A 24226-nucleotide genomic window follows, 5' to 3' on the forward strand; every position below is an offset into this window, starting at 1 on the left:
AAATAGCATTGAAGTATTATAAATAATTATACTAACTATGTAGTTAATTTAATTGTTTGTGTATTTTAAATAAGACACCATTAAAATATTATAATATATTGCAATATTCATAAGCACTTTTTTATCATTTTTTGAGATGACATTTTTGGAAGCTCTTCTATAGAAAGTTTCCGAGGCTCTTTAAATATCAGGCCGACACTGCTCACCCCTATTATTTTTCAGCGCTATCTGGTAATACGCGTGCCTTTACACGCTACCAACATATATACAAGCCGTAGAGATATACATTTCCGATGCAGAGGAGTGAAACATTTTTACGAGCTAAATAAACCCATAAAAATATTAACCCCATGCCCCGCATCATATTCTTCCATCGCATGGGTGGCGGAACAAGAAAATATAATTTTCGACGTTTCTCGATCACATGCTGTGGACACAAATTTAAAATATCTTAAGTCTAAAATTTAGAAATCTTTCTTCGCGCAAACATTATAAACGGAAAAACATGTAATACGCCTATATTCATTTTCTAATAACACGTGATAAATCCAGGGTTCACCGCAGTGTTTCTCCGTAGGATTAACACTGTGGCCCGCCTTGCATAACATTACATAATATGTATACATTGTAATTTAGACTTCGCCCACCTCCCTGTCGACCACCACTGTGATAGAAAGCTACGGTGGAAACCCGGTACACATTAACCATCTCCTATAATACTCGATATCTATGTTGCTGTAAAACGAACGTAAAAAAAAAAATAAAACTAACATTCGCATCTGACCACGAGACTACATATTCTTTGTTAAGGTTAAAAATGGGCTTTTGCTGCGGACCGATTTATCACGTATGACAGCATACTTTCCCGTCCATAGGCCTTCAGTACCGTACCACATAATTTATATTCATAACCAACAGGAGCGGATCTAGGGGGTAGAGGGTTGAGGAGGTCAGCTGACCCAGAGTTTATATTTGTTGACAAATTTGGCTTCTTGAAGACTTCTAATGTTTTTTAAGTCTGCCCACTATAGACTGAAGTAAATACTAGACTGGAACAAATTCCCCAGTTACCACCCTCTAAAATTACGCCACTGGTTTAATTTTATAGTACTGTAGAAAATCTCTGTGCTGGACCTCTTGTAAGACGGAATCCTCCATAAAATACAATGATAATTTTAAATAAACTGAAAAACACATATTACACGATCATATCGTTTTTTTTTTTACAAAAAGCATACATTTATGATCTAGTTTCAGCCCATATAAGTGATATAGTCTGACCTTCAGTTCTCTAACTTTGGATCCACCCCTGATAACCGTAGTGACAACCGCCTTCGAGGGGAAACGGGTAGTTGACATCACGGAAACTTAAACCGAAATGGTATTCAAATCAATCATGACAAGACCGTTCGCCGGCAGCGTTCATGGATCGACATCGCGAAACTCTCGTCAACCACGGGTCATGTCAACTTTTGAAAACCATCCGACAGCTGCGGTCTAAAACAACGTGACAAATAATTATATTTTCGTCGAATTGAAAACCGAACGAAAACCGCTAACGGTCGGCGATGCTATACGCTCCACCGGATCGATTAAAAAATTTGTTTCGATGACCAGTAACCTCCCTCCCCCCAGTAATAAATATTCGATTATACATAATTGTTATATAATAATAAATAAGATTTTTTTTCATTAACCTAACCCCATACTGCCTACCAATCTGAACCTTCTGAAATTGAATTATTTTCAAATGTATGAACTATCCTCCATCCAAAAAAAAAAAAAAAAATTCTGGTTGCGCCACTGTAAGGACGACACGCACAAACTGCACAAGTATCTGCAGCGTGTATCATAGCGTCGAACACGCGTCGGATCGGAAATTAAATCGAGACGAACAACGAGAAATCACCCGTGCATTACTAAGAGGTCAGCGGAGGATAAAAAATAAAAAGGAACGGTTCAAACGCACATTTTTCGGTTCGTTCACCCGCGTTTGACCAACGCACAACACATTTAACTCGGCAGATTTTCGAAGCTGATCCGATCGGCCGTGGATGATTTAAACTCCGCGATCACATCGATTTGACATTTATACATCAGTCGCGCATCGATCATCGGAGATTAGGAATTAGGAAAGGCAATTTTTTTTTTTTGTCCATCAAGTTCCGTGTACGAGAAAAGCATAACCGGAGCCGTCGGGCACTGTGACACAGTGCTGCTGACTGAAAGTCTTCATTTACTACCAGATTCATTGCGATATCATACATGGAAACGGTAACAAAGCGAACGTCGGACAGTCAATTTACCGACTGACATGCGTGCACGCAAAAACAGCAATAATATCAGATTTAAACGTCAAATTCTAAAACACGTATATTTATTTGACTGGCGTGTATATTTATTTTGTTATCATATATTTCATACAGTTGCTGAACATATTTTATTATTATGATTTTCAAATACTCGGTAAATATAAAATACAGTAGCATAATAAAAAAAAATATAGCTGAGCATGCACAAAATGTAAAATTCTTGAAAACATTGTGAAGAATAGAAACAAAATATCCGAAAAATAAATGTTCATCCAAACATTGGAATGTTTTCAATCAAAATACAGATCTTTGTGAGCTTGAATTATATTAAAATATCTGTATTTTAAGTTCAAAATTAATTAATTTCGAAAAATGATTTTCTAATTACGGTACAATGATTAAGAGTTCTATACGGATAAAAAACAATATGTCGATTAATATTAACTATTGATTGAAAGAATGAATTAACATTATTCAAAATATAATATTTTTCGTTAAAAGGTTCTGAATCAATATTTTAAAATATATTGCTATTACTATACAGTTCATTATGTTCACCCTAAATGTACAGCCAAAATAAAAATATAATTTTGAAGTTCTTCAAGTATACTAAATAAATATTTATTTTGACAGCGGCTTAGCCACTGGGTGAGAAAGATGTATAACCCCCCCCCTCTCCAAAACGTCACTGTTAATTTGTAAAATATTAAATCATTTTAAGACATTTGTATAATGTTATATCAAGTCATAATCAAACAATTTTCACAGTTTCAACAAACTAAATGATAAAAAATTTTATATTTTAACTTATGTTTAGTGAACTTATTAAAATTAAAAATTCAGCACTTAATTAGGAGAGGGAATTGAACATTTAAGTCCTCCCACAAAATATTTTTCTGGCTACGCCACTGTTATAGACTATAAATAATATAATATATTTTTCAGTTATGTATGAGAATATTTAGAACTTAATCTTTTTATTATATCGCTTTATTCAATATTCAATGATCGGAGTGGTTTTTTTATTTTTACTTCAGAATTAAATAAATATAAAATAACATTATATGTGTTTGATTTTGTAAAATAAAATAGTTCAAATATTTTTACTATCTTAACTATAAAAATATTGATCTCTTGAATGGTTAGGAAAAACAATATTAACCCATAACTGGTATAGTGAAAATTAAATGTTTTACTACTAAATCATTAGGATCTAGGTTCAAGTATTTTTAAGGCTTTATATCAATTGCGCTGAAATTGCAGGTAAAGAAATAAAAAATATGGGATGGAAACAATGGGTATACATCTGTTGCGCCGGTATAAAAAGGGTATAATTTATAGGTATTCATCTATTATACCGATCGATATTCGAGTTAATATATTTTGCGATTACCTCATTGATACATATATTGATGAAAATGCAACTTTTCCCCGTATATTTGGTCATCGTGTAACATATCAGGCGAAAGAACATCAAATGCCTGTGAGGCATTTCACTCAGCGTTTGGGAAATATTTTTATTCACCCACACCAAATATTTTTGTTTTTTTATGAAGTTTTAAAAATAATGTAACACAACAATCATAATACGTGTTCTCTTAGTTATCATAAATAAACAAAACTTTAAATTGACGACAAAAAAAATAATTAGTAAAATAGACATAACTAATTTTAATATTAGACCTAAGATCTTTTCAAAATTTGAAGGATTATTGTAAATATATAATATACTATTAGTGTTAATACCAAATATGTAGAAAGTTTGATTTTAATTTTAATTTTTTTTTTAGCCATTACTTGTACTGTATAGTTGTTATACCAGAGCAATAGATGTATACCTTTTAAATATACCTTTTTTATACCGGCACAATAGATGTATATATTTTTAATGTACCTTTTTTATACCAACGCAATAGATGTATACTATACAGGTAGTGTTCCAAATTCAGTGTAATTGACGAATACCGTTTTGAAACTATAATAGTTCATTTATTTATTTGAAATCCAAAGTTAAGTATCTAAAAATTTTAGCACGGTAGAAATATTATTTAGTCACGACCGTTTTAATATATTATTTATAACTCAGTTATAAATGATATACTCGTCAAAAAACCATGATATCACCAAAGTGGATTAATTATTATTTGAGAGCAAAACATTTTAATTTATACCCTGGCGCCACTATTGGAAAAGACCATATTGGATTTTATCTCGGTGGATTAAAAATACGTAAATATTTAATTACAAAAGCAATTACGGTGGCTCTCAAACAATGATTATAAGTGTATCAATTAAATTTAACTGTACTAAACACTTGTTTATGTTACTTGTGGTTCAATGTGACAAAAATAACAAATGTTTATGATTAGGAATTTATTATAAATACAGTTATAAAAATAGTACTAAAAAAAGTATAAAAATACAATTCGATAAATCTAAGCTTGTGATTTACAACATTAGGATGTAGGGACGTTTTTATATATAAATAAAAATATACAACCCGAAATAGATTAAGAACCGAATAAGTTATATTTGAAATCTAAAATATGTAAAATATTGAAATACAGTTTAAAATTAAATGCACTGTTACCAACAAATATATTATACTTATAATGTAACTGCTTCTTAAAAAAAAAAATGTTGAAAATCTACAATCGATTTTCTTTTACTATTTCAGGTAATGTTCGGGGTCATACAGAGGTATGCCTCATGGTTGCCCGTGGATGGTGCCACTGTTTAGATGGGCCTTACTGTCTGGTTGCATGGCCAGACCGTTGAGTTCCGGTACCGGAATGTCCGACATTGTAACACAAAACATGACAGAAGGTAATTTACTAGCAAACAATATAAAGCCATTATAAAATGTCAAACTGCGCAGGATAATGGCAGGTTTTTAACAGTAAACCCTAATCAAACAAACACACGGTTATAGGAATCCTCGAAAATTCGTGATACACTCGCCTATATATCCTCCGAGAACAATACGCATGCTTCACGAAACGAGAGCTGTAGGATCAATGCGACAAAAACGAATAATTCTCTGTTACGTTAGATTAACGTTGTATAATGTATCATGCTATATTGTTGGGTGTTACGAAGTATTATATTACGATAATGTTTAATTTTCTCGTGTGACTTTTGTTTCCGGTCAGCTTAGAGTGCACCACACGTATGTTTTTAAAGTTATCTAACTTTCCGATCCACGGCAACGACCTGCTTGTGCTTATCCAGCTGAGGTGAGGTTGGGCACGAAATATTTATATGATCCTATTTCCGCGTCCAAAGCTAATCAGATTTTCAATTTTAGCTTTTGCTTTGAGCACGTGGTAAATTTTCGTACATCTTGGCATCCCTTCAAGGTTTTTATTCCCCCCCCCCAAAAAAAAAAAAATTGCATTTTGAAACTGCATTTTATACGATATAATTAGTCGGCGTTGATTTTTTACTCGCAAGAACCCATATACATTATATTATTGTCTGGTTACCATTCTATTTTAATTATTTTAGTTTGACTTTCAACTTTCTTATTTTTACTTTACTTCTAAATGTTCTAGTGTTATTGCTTCAAATATTTTAATAATTTCATGCAAAAAACAAGTGATCATTTTATTGGCAAAGTAGAGTAAATTATTTTAAAAATGATAATTGAATTGTATATAAAAATAAATGTACATAGTTTAAATTCTTTAATTCATTAAAGAAGGTTAGAAAACATCATTTAAAAAAGTTTGTTATTTACTTTTACTTGTTTTAAATCGCTTTAATTATTTTTTTTATCCATTCGAATGTTTTAAGATAAATAAAAATCATAAAATTAAATTAAATAATCAACAAATACTTAAATGTTAGAATGTTTATTTTAGATTTGTTTTAAAATTAAATGATAATTTTATTAACGAATGTACAATGTAACATTTTTTAGGTAAACTTGTATATAAAAATTAAACGTCTCGCAAGTCAACAAGTTTTATGTAACCGCGGAAAGAAAAAAAATTTGTAACAGTTATTAATTAAGGAAAAGTGCAGATTTCCACATCTAATTTTTAAGCCTGGCATTGTAGTTTCCAGCTTTATTTTTCATACGAAATCGAGTTTAATGCTTAAAATGTAATTATAAACTCAAGAAGAATTACATAGTTCGTACATTAGGTAACCTTATTGATAGTGATAAATTTAATTTTGTGATAAATTAAATTAATTCAAATAGAAAGCATAGCTCATTTTATAAAATTATATTAATTATCATGAATTACTTAATGACGGCTTTAAAAGTAATCAGATTTTATTTGATCTCGTATCATTTAAATGAATGCTGTGATAGATTCACACACATATATATGAGGACCAAAAGTTAGAAATTTCAAGTACATCTATGTTTTCTACATAAACTTTTTAATTCTACAATGCAATAAAATTGCTGAAAATAAAATATGATAAATATTAAATTTTTTGATCTTACTTTCATAATAATTTTTTGTTTTTTTTTAAAATTATAAATGTTATAAATTACATAATGCGGCATGAAATATATTATATTATTTAAAATTTCCGATTTTTAATCCAATAAGCTAAAATTACTACATGAATATTTTAAACACTTATACCACTCTAAAAAGTTATTTCCGGGAAAAAAACCATCAATGTAAAATAATTTGTTTTCTGACTTAATTGATTAAAAAATAGAACACAATGAAATGTATTGCAAACCATTTATGATAACTAACTATACACATATTATTTTAATTATAACTAAACCGAAATTTAAATACTTGGATTTAGTTATATTATTATATAAATATGTTTTCAAAACTATAGTACTGTATAACGTATCTTTTAAAAATTTAAATAAATTTATACTATTATCTTTATTACTCTCAAGTTGCTATTTAATGTCTTTAAGAGTTCAATAAAAAATTTGATAACATATCAATTATTTTTTGTAAACTAGAAAGATAAATTTTGTGCATGAAATATTTTTATTTATAATTAAATAATTAGTTTAATATTATAAATATACGTAACGCTGTTTTATTATAGAAAAATTAATTTTGTGAAATTATTCGTCAACATTTTTGTTAAGTAATTTAAACTTATATCAGCATTTAACATATACGGAAGGTATCACAATAATAATCATTACCTATATACCATGGGTACTTATTGCCTTTTATTTTTCATTTTAAATTCATTATACGCTAGCAGACCTAGAAAAAGTGACACTTACCAATTTAACTATAATTTATAAAAATGAAAAAAAAATATAAATATATATAACTATATGGATTTTTTTTTATGCAGAATAATAACTGTTGGGATCAATTAACAACTAAGTTACGGTAAAAAAAAAAAATGTGACATTGATGCCAATATTTTCATTAATTATTTTCTTTTCAATTATTATTTTTATTATTATTTTTATTATTATTATTATTATTATTATTATAATTAGTTTTTGCATAATATTAATACATGATGGATTACATCATTATGTTGTCTTAAGGTATTTTATCAAAAATAAAGTAGGTATGATTTTTTTTATTTCTTTTGTTGTACATTAATAAATTAATTATTTTAATCACGTTATTATTGTAAAACGAAAACAAACAACATTGTTCTTAAGTAATTAATACATTTTAAGAACTAAAGTTTATTTGTTTGAATCCAAATTAAGTAATTGTAGAAATACTACTGTATAACATATTTTTCACAATTCTAATTTCAATATCAAGTATCCAATTTAAATAACTGCCAAATATACTACAGAATACGATTGGAACGTGTATGCGATTGTAAATCATACACCAATATCATATAGTTAATTTCAACGGGTCGTACCTATTTACAAAACGAATAAATAATATTAATCTTACCTAAGGAGCAATGCAGTTAAGTTCACTGATCTGAGTTTATCGATGTACAGACAGGCAAGCAGGCCTAATTCTATTTGAGGAGGAGGGCTATAAACATTTTTATTCTCTCCACCTGAAATTAGAAACTTTTAAAAAAAAATAATTTTTAATTTAACAAATAATTGTTAACACTATTTTCATACATTAAGGATAGTAAAAAATGTTATTTTTAAAATTTTGGATGAATACGGAAAAAATTTCAGGGATGGAATAGGGTTTATGTTTAAGTGTGGATTATCTCCTTGGTTACTTGCCTGTGTATATATACATCTGCGATAAGCAGTGTTGTACTTAGATAAAAAAAAAATTATCTAGATATAGCTAAGATATCAGGATTAAAAATTATCTAGATGTAGATAGATACTGTAGAAATTTAATTTATCTAGATATAGATAGATAAAATAATTTTTATCTAGATATTTATATAAGGCATCAACGTTTTCATCCGTTTGTAGGTGAACTCTTTTGGTCTTGGGTAATGATTGTATTATGTAACAATCCATTTCAAATAAAACCAATAAAATAAAATTGAAAATCATAGACAAAATTATGAAAAATATGAAGACGGTCTGACGATAAACACTGAACACGTTGTGGATGAGAGTACGCTGCATACAGTACAAGTTTTTAATAAATAATGGACGTTTCACGCTTAATATTTATTTTGTTGTACAATAATATTATGTAGACACATCAAAGTACGAATTCATAGAATTGGGGTCCGGTAATGACAATTATTTAGAACACATGATTACATGAGGTCTATTTCCCTAGCACCCCCACTTTCAAATTTCGTGTCCGATCCGGTCCCAATCGTTTGTACCTCGTTTGTACCTGATTGTATCTCTAGCCCCTTCGTTTGTACCTTAACAGTTTTTAAGTTATCCTTGTTTTACTTGGGAGGATACAAGTAAATCAAACTTTTACTCTATAAAATAAAAAACATTGTGTGTAAAATTTAATTTTGTCTATGATACATATATTAACTTATTTTAAGTTATCTCTGTTTATTATCATGTACATTTTCAACATTTCTTAAGTTCGTGTGGTTAAAATTTTTGAAATTTTGCGGAATTTTGCATTCTCCGCATCAGATGTATTTCCATGACTAGTGTATACTTAGGAATACATCATATTCAAATTTACAATATATTTTTAATAAAAAATAAATTAAAATACAAACGGTTGAATATAAATATATGTGTATGTAAATTGTGATGAAAGTTATACTAATCAATTTCACTTTAATTCTGTTTTGATAAATTATATACGTAATTTTTTTGAATTCACTATTTAAAATATATATTTATTTTATTTCTTAATAAAAAGTAATAAGTATCTTATTAAAATTTATCCAATGGTATTTATTTTGTTATTATTAAGTATACACTAGTCATGGAAATACATCTGATGCGGAGAATGCAAAATTCCACAAAATTTCAAAAATTTTAACTACACGAACTTAAGAAATGTTGAAAATGTACATGATAATAAACAGAGATAACTTAAAATAAGTTAATATATGTATCATAGACAAAATTAAATTTTACACACAATGTTTTTTATTTTATAGAATAAAAGTTTGATTTACTTGTATCCTCCCAAGTAAAACAAGGATAACTTAAAAACTGTTAAGGTACAAACGAAAGGGCTAGAGATACAATCAGGTACAAACGAGGTACAAACGATTGGGACCGGATCGGACCCGAAATTTGAAAGTGGGGGTGCAAGCATTTCCCCAGCACTCCCACAATTAAAACAGTTATAACTTAAAAACTGTTGAGGTACAAACGAAGGGACTAGAAGTACAATCAGGTACAAACGAGGTACAAACGATTGGGACCGGATCAGACCCAAAATTTGAAAGTGGGGGTGCTGGGGAAATGAACCTGATTACATGAACATTGAACATAATTTATAATTAAATATTGAATTTAAAGCGGTCGATTGATGATGGAGAACGATCAATTTCTGTGTAATTACAGTGTAATGCGTATTGTAATATTGCTATTTTCTTATCGATAATTATTTCTGTATTTTAATATTTATAAACCATCTACCGCGCAGCTGGAATAATAATTAGTATAGATTTATAGTCAGGGGAGGATCTAGGGGGGTCAGGTTGTCAGCTGACCCACAGTTAATATTTGTTAACAAAATTGGCCTCTTGGAAATTTTTTTCTCTTTTTAGACCTTGATTTGGACTCTTGGACAGTTGGTCCATCGGAGATATTTGAATAATGAATGCCATGTTTATTCAAAATTTAAAATTTTTCAATTCATAATTTATATTTTAAATTATATCGTTTAAGTAGAAAGTTAAGTAAATTATATTTTATTTCATATGTTTGTTGTGCTGATAAAATTATATTATATTTATTAATCGTAAATATGTCATTATCGGTGGTGTTACTAATTCTAAAATGTTATATAAATATACTTATAAACTTTTATGAGCATATTGTGTTTTTTTTTTTTTACAAGGTATTCATTTCTAATTCAGTTTCATCCCTAATAAATGGCCTCTTGAAATGGCTTGACACACAGTTCCCCGACTCTGGTTCTACCCCTGCCTATAGTGCGTTATCTCTGGTTCTAATATTCTTGTAAATGCTCTTTCAGCGTTCGTAATACCACAGAACAATAGTAATACGGGCATGAGACTTCCTCATATGGGCCATACTATGAAATTATAAATAATTCTCACCTCCCATGCATATTATGTAGGTAATATATGTCTATAAACCTAATAAATTGTCACTGTTCATAATTAATAATAAATTCTATGTAAAACTATTTTAGAACCAATTTTTGCAAGTAAATATACAAAAGAAATTTCTTATTTAGTTATTTATTTTATATTGAATGATAAAACTGTAAATTAATTACTAATGATTAGTTACAGATTTTGTGAATTACCTAGATAAATTTATCTAGATGGCTATAATTTTTATCTAGATGAAAATTAGATGTCAATTTTATTTTTTATCTAGATAAGATAACGATATGAAGTTTTTATCTAGATAACATATCTAGATAAAGCACAACACTGACGATGAATGATGTTATGCTGAAGGTCTTGAATCTTTATACTGGACAGCGTTTTAGTCACGGATTGATTTTGACTGTTTCAGAAAACTTAACTTGCTACACTTGCGTAAACGTGTCGGACAATTTGACGTGCAACCAATACGCCATCGATAGACCGTGTGCTCGAGGTATGTACACATGTTATTATTGTAATCTCGATTATCGCGTGTCAATGGCGGCGTAGTAAGTGCACGGTGATCTGTGTCAACACCGGGAATGTAAAACCATGATGGGGTCACAAAAAACTTTACTTCAAACTTATTTTTACTGGTTAAGAAAATGGATTTTACGACGCTTCCTGCGCCACCGTCTCGAGTTAAACGTTTTCGGTCATACTTTCACCGTTTATTTTATATATGTTTCCACAGACCTAGACTACTGCCAGACGTTACATATTATGGATTCGACTGGATCCAGCGTCATAGTGAACAAAAAGTGTGCCAATCGAACAGAATGCCATCCGTCTACAGTCGGATGTCTGAGCATTGACAGACAGACAGTAAGAACTCAATTGTTGTTACTTTATCATAAAACTATTAACATAATTTATGCACATTCGTAGTTTACGAACTATATACGAAATTATTAAAACCATAAATGTTCAGAAATCCCGTTCACGTTATAATCATTCATATTCGGACGTGTTAAAAAGAAAAGAAAAAAAAAAAAGATTCGCCAAAGTAATCGAATGTTTGGTAGTGTGTGTTGCATTAATTGCGCAACGTTGTCGGTAAAGAAAGAAAAGAAAAAACCCGAAAACACGCACCATTTGAAATTTAATATACCGGAATTTATATTTCAAATAATGATTACAAGTTTATAAAATGGTCATTAAATGATACGGACCAAATTGTCAAGAGTATTAAGAATAAAAATAAAATAAAATGTATTTAAAGGTATATAAGGTATACAGAGATGGTGGTTGCGTGTTGACAAGAATGAATGTGGTTTGAACGTGTGCCATGATGAATGGAAACCAAGGAAATGAGGAAACGGAGTGTGATACATGTGATTTAAAGAGACAAAAATAATAATAAATCGATGTAATGTCAAAAGATAAAAATAAAATGGAAAGGTATGAGATGTGGATAGGATTTATACATTAAATAGACGACCGGAAGCAAAACAAACAACTCCATTGTGATTTTTTTTCCATTGTTCATTTTAATCCATCGCTATAGAAAATTCTTCTTAAAATCCACTATCAACTCCATTTCGATTATTATTTCTATTATTATTATTTTGACTTAATGATTTCATACCTCTCGACTATTATTTTAAGACTCAATTACATATCATAAGGTGAAGAAGGTGGGTTGGAGATTGAATCTCTAAACAATCAGACGGTTACCCATTCAAGTCCGGAGAAGCTGCTAAACCGTAGCCGGCCGACTGGCAAACTATCATTCTCCTTACCCTCTTCCCTACCACGGTCACAAAAAATCCCATTTATTGCTATTTGACGAATAAAATCTCGCTAAAAACACTTTTTTGCGTAGGCTGTGTTGTAAAATTACATCTGGAACTGCTTAATGACGTAATAAAACTGATATAAAACAGTAATACTGTATTTTTTGATATCTTTGAATTGATTTATTTCGAAAACATACCATAATACGCCGTATGAGCTTAGTTATTGAGAAATTGACAATTATAATAATTTACATCATCGTAATGAACAAAAAGTGTTTAGGTATTATAGTTCTACAGCTTTCTCCGAAAAAACATGAAAAATAGTTAAACGTTTAGTAAAAATTTGCAAATAAAACATCATTTTGTGAAAAAAAAAAGGCAATAACGTAATATTCATATAGTTTCAGTATCCATATTATAATATAATTTTGTGCGCTTAAAAATTATATTATGTGTACGGTATAAATAAATAAAATATTTTTAAATCGTTTTAATGACTTACTGGATGAAATAATAACAAAAAAAAAATTATCAATAATTTGTTATACTAGTAGTAGCACTAAAATTATCATAATTGATAAAATATGCAACCAATGCAGGCATTTCATGGCACGCGATTGCTTAGAAGGAAAAGTTTTAATCATACCTATTTCTCCAGAAATTGTTTATTTAGTATAATTATTAATATTATTTTTTTCAGAAAAAAAAAATAAAATATACTCACATAATTTATGATGATGAATGATATAAATTTAATGTACCGCTAAAAATAAAATCCTTGTAGCTTTATTGATATTTCTACTCGAGAAAATCAAAACACGGAACATCACTTGAAAATATTTCAAAAAAAGTCAACATACTACATTATATGGCCATGACAGTTTCAGCCATGCATTTTCTAAGTGAAAAATTTATTATTAAATGTATAAATACTTTTAATTTAATTTTTGGAGATATATTATACAGAGTTTTTGTTTTAGCAAATCCTTCTGCGATGGTTCAGAGTTTTATTGAATTATTCTTAAAGTATTATGATCTTTGATTTTTTAAATATTCATTTAAAGCATGTTTTTATATTGTATTATAAATATTATCATACCGAACCCTTAAATTAATTGTTGGTTATCAAGTGGTCTCTTCTTGCATAAGGAGCAATATTTTTTTTCTAAAAATTGTAATGAATAAATGCTATGAAAAACATTTCTTATCGCTATTTTTCTCAATAACTTTACTGTACTTGTCAAACATGCACCTTTATATATTAAAAATTCAAACAATATATTAAATTGTATAGTTCTTTTTATATAACCCGAGAGAAAATTTAATTTAAGCTAAAATTATATATTTTTCTGTTTTTGTTGTAACTTATAACTTTATAAGAATACCCGTAATATTGTCAATAATTCAATAATAGATACGATAAGATAATTAAGTATGACAAAATGGTATAGGAAAATTAAACGTTTGGAATATAAAAAAATAAAAATATAACACATTTAAAACATAATATCCAACTGCTATACGTAATATATTTAGATCATTGATAATTCATTCATCATAAATAATAGAAAAATATAAAAGTGTCCTTATTTGTTTAGAGAAATGTTAACAAAAACGAATACATCTCGATCATTAGAGGAAGATTAGAAAATAAAAGTGAATTAGGAAGAAAAAGAAAACAATTGCAAATCATATTTTGTAAAGCCCATTGTCTTAACATACATTTTTAAGTTAGTAAGAAGGATAAAGTTAAGGATGTGTTTAATTTATGTGATATTATTTTTGAAGATAAGTAATCTATATAGGAATCTAGGTATATATACTTGCAATATAGGAAATTAATCTTCTTAAATTAAGTCTGTTGAATCTTTCTCAAGAAAAGAGTTGGAAAGTTACAGAGTAGGTGAATTATATATATATTCCATTATCAGCGGTTTGCACGCGCAATTGTGAGTCAAAAGTATACATGCTTAAATCACATTTTTTTGTCCAAAAGTTGTTTTCTATTCCACCCGATTCTTTATTTAAATAATGTCTAATCGTAATCGACGAATCAATCATACCGCAGTAATCTAGGTTGACGTGTTCCTCGTACGCAATACGTATATGATATCACGCCCATACGGACTTTGAAAAATCGGGTAGAGGGAAACCGCGATTAAGACTACATGATTTTTTCACAGTGCGGAACTAGTGGTGGCTTGAGTTTTTAAAAGGAGCTTTTTAAAAAGAAGCAAGCTTCATAACCACTCATCTCCCCATCGAATTTGTTTTACCAAACTATTATCGGTATTACCGTACATTAATGAAACGTAGTTATGACCACTTCAGCTATAGCCATCTATACTATATATCAGGGTCGGCCGACTAGCGGCCCGCGTACTATTTTTATCTGGCCCGTGCTCCGTTTTCAAATCACTTCATACAATTTTAGCGTTAATCAGTATTTAATTTTTTCACGCTGATCGTAAAATGTAGATATTATTTTTTTCTTTAGTATTAAACTCCAGGTTAGACCTTTTTTTATTTTTATTTTCTTAACTCTGGTCCACTAGATTTTTAAGATTCTAAAAATTGGCGCTCTAATTTCTTTGAGTGACCCGTCTCTGATATCTACTAACGCGCTGTTGATCAATTATAAACGGTAATTTACAACGTACTACATATAGTTTAGATAACCACCCACATTTATTATTTCTTTGAACCAAGGGCGGTCGTTCCTGGTAGTCTTCTAACAAGTCGCCCCTGCGTGGAACAGTACGAATTCCAATAATCGTAGGACGAGCGTGACACGTAGCCGTAGGTTGAACAACAACTACCATTTATTCTTAAAAATTAATGATTATTTCTTCTGTTAATTATTATTACTATTATTAACAATTAATATATAAATAAATACTTAGCCTGGATCATTATTATATTTGCAATGCACGACGAAAAGTAGTTTTATATAATAACACACCGGGCTAAACGTTGACTTATTTATTAATTTCTATACGTAAGCCGTTCGTTTATTTGCTTATACGTTAACCTGCGAGTGTTGACCATTTACTAATTTTTAATTTTAATTACATTTTTAATCACCGTTTTTGTTCGTTGATAATCATTATGGATTATTAATATGCGCATGAACGACGTAGGTACATTGTACGTGTGTCAACAGGTGTGCGTGTCTTGCTGCGACGATATGTACTGCAATATGACGGTGCCGACAAACCAGACGAATGCGGTGGTGACGATCACGCGGAAAAATCACATGAGCCCCACCAAAGGGCCGAAGGCGAAATCGGCAGCCGACTCACCGACGGTCGCCACGCGCGCGCTCCTGTTCCTGCTGTCATCCATCGTTCTGTGGTGTTAGACGTGGCCCAGCCGCAATTGCTGCGCTCTCATACGCAGGGCTTACAGTGGACGCGTGGGAGGGGGGCACTCGATCGGGGCTACCCAGACCCGCCCGGCCATGCCTTTCCGGCACCACTTGGAAAACGTTTCCCATCGACGTTTCTCGCGAAAACTCGCTCGACTGCCGTCGTTCGAAATAACGGTACGTAAAGGGATGCACCCCCTTCCGATGCCCCGCCATTTTAAGCCCTGTTTATGCGACGAAACATATAATTTTATAAATCCTAGTACTGTTATATGAATACCTACTTTCGATAATAACATAGTGTTACAATACCACGTATGCAGTTTACAATTAGTAGTTATGTAAGTGTTTAGTTTCAGCACGGGCGTAGGATGCAACACGCACACGGTCCAACGATAACATTAAAATACGTGTATTAATAGCAACTGTGCGACCGATGTACGACTGTTTTTTGTTTAATATGACGTTTAATTATTATTATTATGGAAAATCGCTATGCGGCTGTATGTGTGTGCGGTTGAACAGTCGAAAAATTGATTGAAACGAGTATGTTATTGAAAAAAATAAATAATATATATATTTATATATTACTACAAATTTATAAAACTATATGTATAATATTTACTATGTTATAAAATACACATGTAGATGGGCAGAACGAGTAACTGCGATGTTAGAGGTGGATTTTACTTTATTTTTTTTTCAAACTCACAATTCGGTAATTAATACATTTTCTCTTCCCGTCGTGTCTAAAGGCGACAATGCAAATTACATCGCGTCGACAAATCAAAATCCGACCGGGTAATAATAATTGTTGTAAAAAATAACGGACGAACGAAAACTATGCGTCGAAAGCGTAGGTATAAAACAGGTGAAATGTCTTCTGAGAAAGGTCTTAAATATTTGAATACCTCAATAATCGATAACTTTGATATGTTACATTACCATAAAGATTCGGTATGCGGAATAAATTAAGATAAGATTCTTTGTAAAGTTTTTTGAGAAAAAATATCCACCCCGTACTATTCGCTTTTTCTCATTTTTCCCAGTAACCTATATATTTATACTCAATACAAACATAAAAGTTTATCGATTTTTGTTCCCTTATGTTTAAAAATATTATGTTTTTAAATTTAACTAAATTTTGTTTTTGTTTTCTAATCAGCTCTTTGTTATTATATGTAAAATAAATGGTAAAATACTTAAGCGAATAAATACTTTTTCGTTTCGTTTTATTAATGTATCATTATATAATAGATAACGAAATAAAATTTACTTATTGTTATTATTTAATATATTATTATAATAATGTGTTCTTATAATTATGATTTCATTTTTATTGCAAAATATACAAAATAATAATTAGAAGATTGAAATATCTTCGTTAAAGAGAAAATATTCTTGGGTTTTATTTTTTATTTATTTTTTTCATACTGCATAAGAAAGTTGTATTCTTATTCAACAGCTTTTTTACCGCTAAAAATATTCGCAAACTTCAGCAAAAAAAGGATTGTGTCTTATAATTGGTACTTTTTTAATTATACCCGTACTTCAAATATGGCGTTTTACGTGATACCATCAAACCACACGGCGTCTAATTTTTATTTATATTTTCTTGTAAAAATATAGGTTCTAATAACTGAAGATGTCTGATTTTTTTTTTCATTCAATTAATTCAACTAGAAAAAAAATAGTTAAGTTTACGTAAAAAAAAAAGAGATTTCTCATCTTTTGATATTATTATTATTTTTGTAAAAACAAAGAAAATCATGAAAACATAATTATTTTTCTAATAATTTATTATAACGAAATAAATACGAGAATTCAAGCAATTTAGCACATTTCACGTTTTTAAGCAAAATGCGTTATAATTTCCACGTAATAGGATCAACAACCGTATATCAGATCACTCACTAATTTCGGTTTCGTTACAAGAACTATGGAAATCAGAAGATAATTAATGAAAAACGAAGTACAATACATCCAATTAAATTCCAATCTCATTGCAATTAACTAACGGGTGAAAAGTCAACAAAAAAATACAAGTAATAAAAATACTATAATAATAATGTTACTGTAATAAAGAAAACGCGATTTATATTATTTTGCATCCAAATCAATTATCCGATGAATACTTGTAATGATCATATTAAATGTTATTCATCGTTTACAGCCAGTGGTTGAATTGGGGGGGACGCAGAGGGTCTGAGCTACTCTTCATTTTTCTTCATATTATAGCGTACCCCTTAATTTAATTCATCAAGGAACGCAGGGGACGCAGCGTCCTTCAACAATTATATGAATATGAATTTGTTTCTTAGAAAAATTAAATAAATATGAAAAAAAATTGGAAACGATTAATATTTTATTTAATTTTTGGTATTAGTTCGTAATCTGTTCATTATTATTAGCACATATGTATATTAGGAACGCAATAATAAAATATATAATAATGTTATATAATTTATGTAACACGTTTCAAGTGTTTCCACTGCGTATTAATTCGTGGTATAAACTGCTAAATTGCTAAAAATATAACTATTACGAAAACTTCCCTGGGTGTACCGACGATAACGATCCATAGTAAACCAATGACAATAATAATATATTGACTTCGTATTTTGAGAATCCGTCCGTTGTTTTAGTTATCGACGATTAACAAATGGTGATCGTTTTCAAGGAAAATTAAATATTATTTATATTTTATTTGGAAACGAGGTACTCCACGAAAGAGTAATCAGTATTATGTTAGCTTGTCGCGTACTCGCGTATGTAATTTATAAATTGTATTTTTGTTGAAAATAGTAAACACCTCAACCGCACTCCTACAGTCCTACACGTCACGTTAGCAATAAACATGAATAAACGTCAAAAATTGTCCATATCGGACTTTTTCAATAAAAAGAAAAACAATGACCAAGGTAATTAAAACACTTTAATTTAATAATAAATCATAGGCGTGCGCAGATTCCTGTTACCGGTGTACTTTTATTTTTTTTTGATAATCCACCTTCATAAATCCCGCCTTAAAATAAAAAAAAAAATAGATATACAAAACATAAGTAGAAATAAAATTTATTAGTAAAACTGATGTACAATCTGATTATCAATGAACGTCAGTCCCGGCAATTTTTATTTTTTTGTAATTTGATAAAATTGATAAAAAAAACTTGATTTTCCAAAAAAAGTTATTAGCCCTTTTTACTTAAGTACCTAGTACCTACCTAAAAAAAAAGTTAATAAATACAGTTAAAAGTTCCTTAAATTTTTTTTGGTCATACATTTTAAAGCAATACATATACATACCTATGATAAAAATAATTATTATTTAACTCTCAGCAAATCTTAGTCCTAAAAATAATGTGACGGGATGAAATAAATTATTTGACTAATATTAAACTCCAAATATTAAAATTAATATTGACAAAAAAAAATTAATATACTAATAAAAGAGTAACATTTATAATCTATAAATTTAATATTTACTTTTTGTAGGCAACAGTAAAATACATGAATTATTTTAAATTGAAAGTTAATTGATTAATTAATTTTATCATGTGGCTATATATTTACATTTTAGATTTTAAATTTGCTAGACGTGTTGCTGTGTTGATAGAATTAATACAAATAAATACCTATTAGTATTGTTTATTATTTGTTATAGATATCTGTGTTAATCATTAGATATTTTTAATTATTTATATTGTAGATGCATTTAGGAGATGGGGGGGACAGAGTCCCCCATGGTTTTTTTTAGATTAATTTGCTTTGGAACGCTAATTGTTCAGCTACATTTAGAGTCCACCTTTATTTTTTTTTCCAATTCAACCACTGTTTACAGCGATTGTAATATTTGTACAGCAGCAAGGACACGTTACTGCAAAAGAAACTAAAACAGTAAACGTTTGTTTAAAGAAAATGGGGTAGTTGGCCGACGATAACTCCTTATATCATACGCAATGTTCAGGTAAACCCAAGTTGTTCGGCTCGTAACGATGAAATATGAGCAACCGATGTTATCGGTTCTCTGTGTCGTTTCGGCTGTATCTCATACTAAACCACCTAACCGTATTGAAACTTGAAACGGAATATTTGGGTAAGAAAGCGATCTACTAGATGCTGAAGCGAGCGTGAAACATTTTTACGATAAATTGTAAAACGTCGTAACATGCTGATAATGCGAATCATATAGCCCCCGACTGGTGACGTAGCAACAATAGAGTAATATCAGACCCGTGGGCACAGGTGGCACCTTGGAATCGTTGGATGGTTCTGAGACTGTAATTCCATAAAATGATCGAAAATGTTGTGTATCAATAGCGAATTCCCAAATCATGCGTAATAATCCCAGTTAAAATCAATGTTAGAGTAGAGTAATTATTGTTAACGATTTACGCGACATTAGGGCGTAACCAAGGGAGGGGGCAATCGGGGCGCACAACCCGCAAAAATTCCTAAAAAAAGGTTTGTGTTATGTATAATATAATAAAATTATTGAGTTTTCGATTACTTTTCGAAGTTCATTACATCTACAAACTAGAGTATTATAAAATTACACAAAAATAAAATAATATCATTTTATATTTAGGTATTGTGTAGTGACTATAGTGTGTAAGTGTGTTTACTGCGACCCTTCCTTAAAACATTTCTGGATCAGCCCTTGCACAACATTCAATATCATTCTCGTAGTAATAAACTGTATTTTAATTTTCACTCGGTGAATTCGTCAATTATCTGTTATTTATTTTCGTTATCGTTTCATTGTACGTATTAATATTCGAAAAAACAATATGACGTGTATATTTTAAATTTTCATCTAAAGATAATGGTAGTTAGGCGGCCTAGATTGTTTATTGCACCGGAACTCTTTCCTATTTAGTTACGCCACTGAGTCGGACAATGGTATTGATTTAAACGAAAAACTGAATTTTAGTTTATAATTACGTTATTTTATATTCTTATGGTGTAATGTGACATGGAGGCGTATTATATATTAGGTAATTTTCTTTAGTTATTTTTTTTCTTATAAACATTACATTTATTCAGTCCTATAAATAAACACTGTGATAATTATCACTACGCGTATTATTTTATAAATACTAATTTAAAAATAACCAAAACAAATACTTAAAAGTTTCTTTTTTTCGTTCTTAAAACTTTTCACAAATAATCCAACTTGTAGAGCATCCAATAATACTAACAATTATAAAACAAACTTTTCAGACAATTTATATAATTTGATAAGAAATCCTGTAGGACATGAATAATTATCATGAAATTCAATTTTCTCAAGAAATAAAATATTAATTCTCTAGAAACACTTTGTTTTATAACTATTTGTTCATTTACATATTTATAGTTTTCTAATGAAAATAAAAAAATTCACTTATACAAATGCATTTACAGATAAGAAATAATGAAAATAGGGTGTACATTTTCATTTTTGAATAACATTGATATCAATAAATTTTATAATCGGAGAACTGTTTTTAGACTTTAATCAAGTGTAAAACAGTAAAACAGTAAAGTACAACTACGAACTAATGCCATTTGTAAATATAATTAATTATCTTCTTTCGTATTATCATTCCTTGCCGTTAGTATGCAACAAAAACAATTTTAACAGGAATTATTAGTTAAATACGTGTTCATTTTACAAATCATTTGTACAGTTATGGTTAAATAAAATTAGTTTAAGAGAAATAAGAAAGACGGAGAAATTACTCCAAGTAAGCGCTTGAGAGGTTTTCGGAACAAATTTTAACTTTCATCTAAGTTTAAAATTATTAAAGTGATGCCAAGGTTGAAAACATTAATGTGCTTCACATAAATATATAAACGAGATCAATGAAGTGAAGTATTCTAGAATAATTTAATTTCAAAAGATCAAAGTTGTAGACCGAAATCGGAGACATTAAAAATATATTGGTGATCCGATTACTTTCTTAGTATACGCTCATATAGTGTACTATACTTAACATTAATACACAATGGTAAAGCTAAAGCAAAAGCTAAGGGAGCTATAAGCCATGGGCAAAATTTCAGTTTTTGACTTGGGGGGGACTATCCATGTAATAAACAAATTTACCTGTTTGGGGCTCCGCCTCCAACACCCCCCACGAATATTACCTATACAATATACTACATAATATATTTAGAATTTTTATCAAAGCCCTTTCCTACTTATACATTTTTCCTGATACTATAATTTAACTGAAAAATACATATCACTAACACATATTTATAATTACTTGGTAATAAGTAAATTACAAAAAAAAAAAAATTATATATTATTTGTTTATAGTTGTAAAAATGATAAAATTCTGTAGAAAAAACAAATTTTGTACTTGAATCATTTATTGATTTCTTAACAAGTTTTATCTGAATATTTTTTTAAGGGGGGCTGACTTATTTTGAGGGGCTAAGCCTCCCCCCTGTTTGCGTCTATGCTATAACCCCTCCCTTATGAGTCGTGTTTATTTAAATTGAAGAAAATCGATATGCGATGATGTCATTTATTAGATTAATATTTTACGATAATTAATCGCCAAATAATATTTCAGCTGATGAAAAATTTGCTGGTAACCGTCAGGATGATATTTCGATAAAAAGTTTTCCGTATGTGCACATCAATATTATTAATAACTTCCTCGTGTACATCTGTGATATGCTATTTATATAATCTGTGAATAGCGCTAAAACTCAAAATCAAATCCATCGGCCCTCGCTTTTATCAGCTTACAACGGTCCTTATATGATCCGTTTAACTGCAGTGTACGAAGGAAGCAGTGAACATAAGTGATTCTAAAGATGACTTTTTGTACTGGTTTTTACTGAAAAACAACGTTCTTCTAAAACAGTGGTATCGAACATGCGACCCGCATTAGATATTTTTTTAATTCTTCAAAAATTTTGATTTTTTTTTTTCATGGAAAAACTATTCGATCATACATAATAATAGTGATGGTAAGAAATAACAGTAAGAGTTATAATAGCACTACTATATTACAATAGCAATCGCAGACTGCTATTCAATGTCAACAATAAGCAATGATTGCTAAATTTTGAATTTTGATTTTTATGTTTTCCTACACTGTTTTATATCTGATATTATATTAGAAGTTGAAAGAGAATACTCAATATAATATAAAAAATAGCAATAGCAGCTATAGCAGTAGCATCTTGGTGGCTGGCAAGACGTAATTCACAAATATAATTAGTTAATAATAATATATAAGTTCACATTTGTGGCATGAGATAATTGATAATGCGTGTGTTATCGACGCTTATCGTATATTCAGATATTAGATATAAATATATATAATGATCTAATAGACTGATATTTGGTATAATATACATAAGCTGCTATTAAAATATCAAATTTAAAATTAATGATAAGTATTATATAATATATTATCAGCTGTTATTACAAAATAACAATAGCTGCTATTTATCACTGCTATTTTAAAACAGCAATAGCATTATCAGATGTTATAAAAAAATAGCAGATTACCATCACTATAAAATAATATTCGATAATTTATGCTTACTTTCGAATACTATACGATAGTGCCCATCACTAGTTTCTGATTCGTTTCAATGAACTTATTATAATCATATATAATATATGTATTTGTTCCATTCTCTGGTACTAGTGGTATATGTGAATACCTTAAGATGTTGAATGAATAGCATGCGGGTCGCAAACGGAGACGACCGCTGCGCTATCTCTTAAGATTAGTAATCGGTAATCGATTACACGACAATCTTAAAAGCGTAATTAACTATTACACCGCACGGGCTGATTGTACACCGTGTGCGCTCTCTATTGATAATTTAGTTACTAATAGATTTAACGATAATCTGTATCGCGTGATTATATCTCCGCAAGGGCGATACGTGCACATACGATCAAGGTAGGAGACTATGCTGTCTCGTTAACAAGATCTTTAGATCGTTAATAAAACGTAGAGTTGGTAGTGCCAAATATACAAATAACGATAAATATATAATAACTAGGTAATATAAATAACTATAATAATGTTGATTGTGTTGTTAGTTTGTGTCAGGGTTCAGGAAGCCACCGTAAGATTTATTTGCTATTATGTTAATATGTTATGTAACTACTAAATAGA

The 24226-nt window shown here is 29.6% G+C and overlaps 1 protein-coding gene across 1 annotated transcript in view; it reads left to right on the plus strand.

Moving 5' to 3' along the window:
* Positions 1-17253, plus strand: part of LOC112679987 (ly6/PLAUR domain-containing protein 6B-like) — a 72448-nt gene extending 55195 nt beyond the window's left edge. The window contains exons 2-5 of the mRNA XM_025549947.1: positions 4990-5138; positions 11356-11439; positions 11680-11810; positions 15888-17253. Of these exons, the coding sequence (XP_025405732.1) occupies positions 5015-5138; positions 11356-11439; positions 11680-11810; positions 15888-16085 (537 nt within the window). The 5' untranslated portion in view covers positions 4990-5014 and the 3' untranslated portion in view covers positions 16086-17253. The remainder of the gene's footprint in view (positions 1-4989; positions 5139-11355; positions 11440-11679; positions 11811-15887) is intronic.
* Positions 17254-24226: the final 6973 nt, after the last annotated feature.

Source organism: Sipha flava, unplaced genomic scaffold, assembly GCF_003268045.1.
Source record: "Sipha flava isolate LNK unplaced genomic scaffold, YSA_version1 171_pilon_pilon, whole genome shotgun sequence".
Taxonomy (NCBI): domain Eukaryota; kingdom Metazoa; phylum Arthropoda; class Insecta; order Hemiptera; family Aphididae; genus Sipha; species Sipha flava.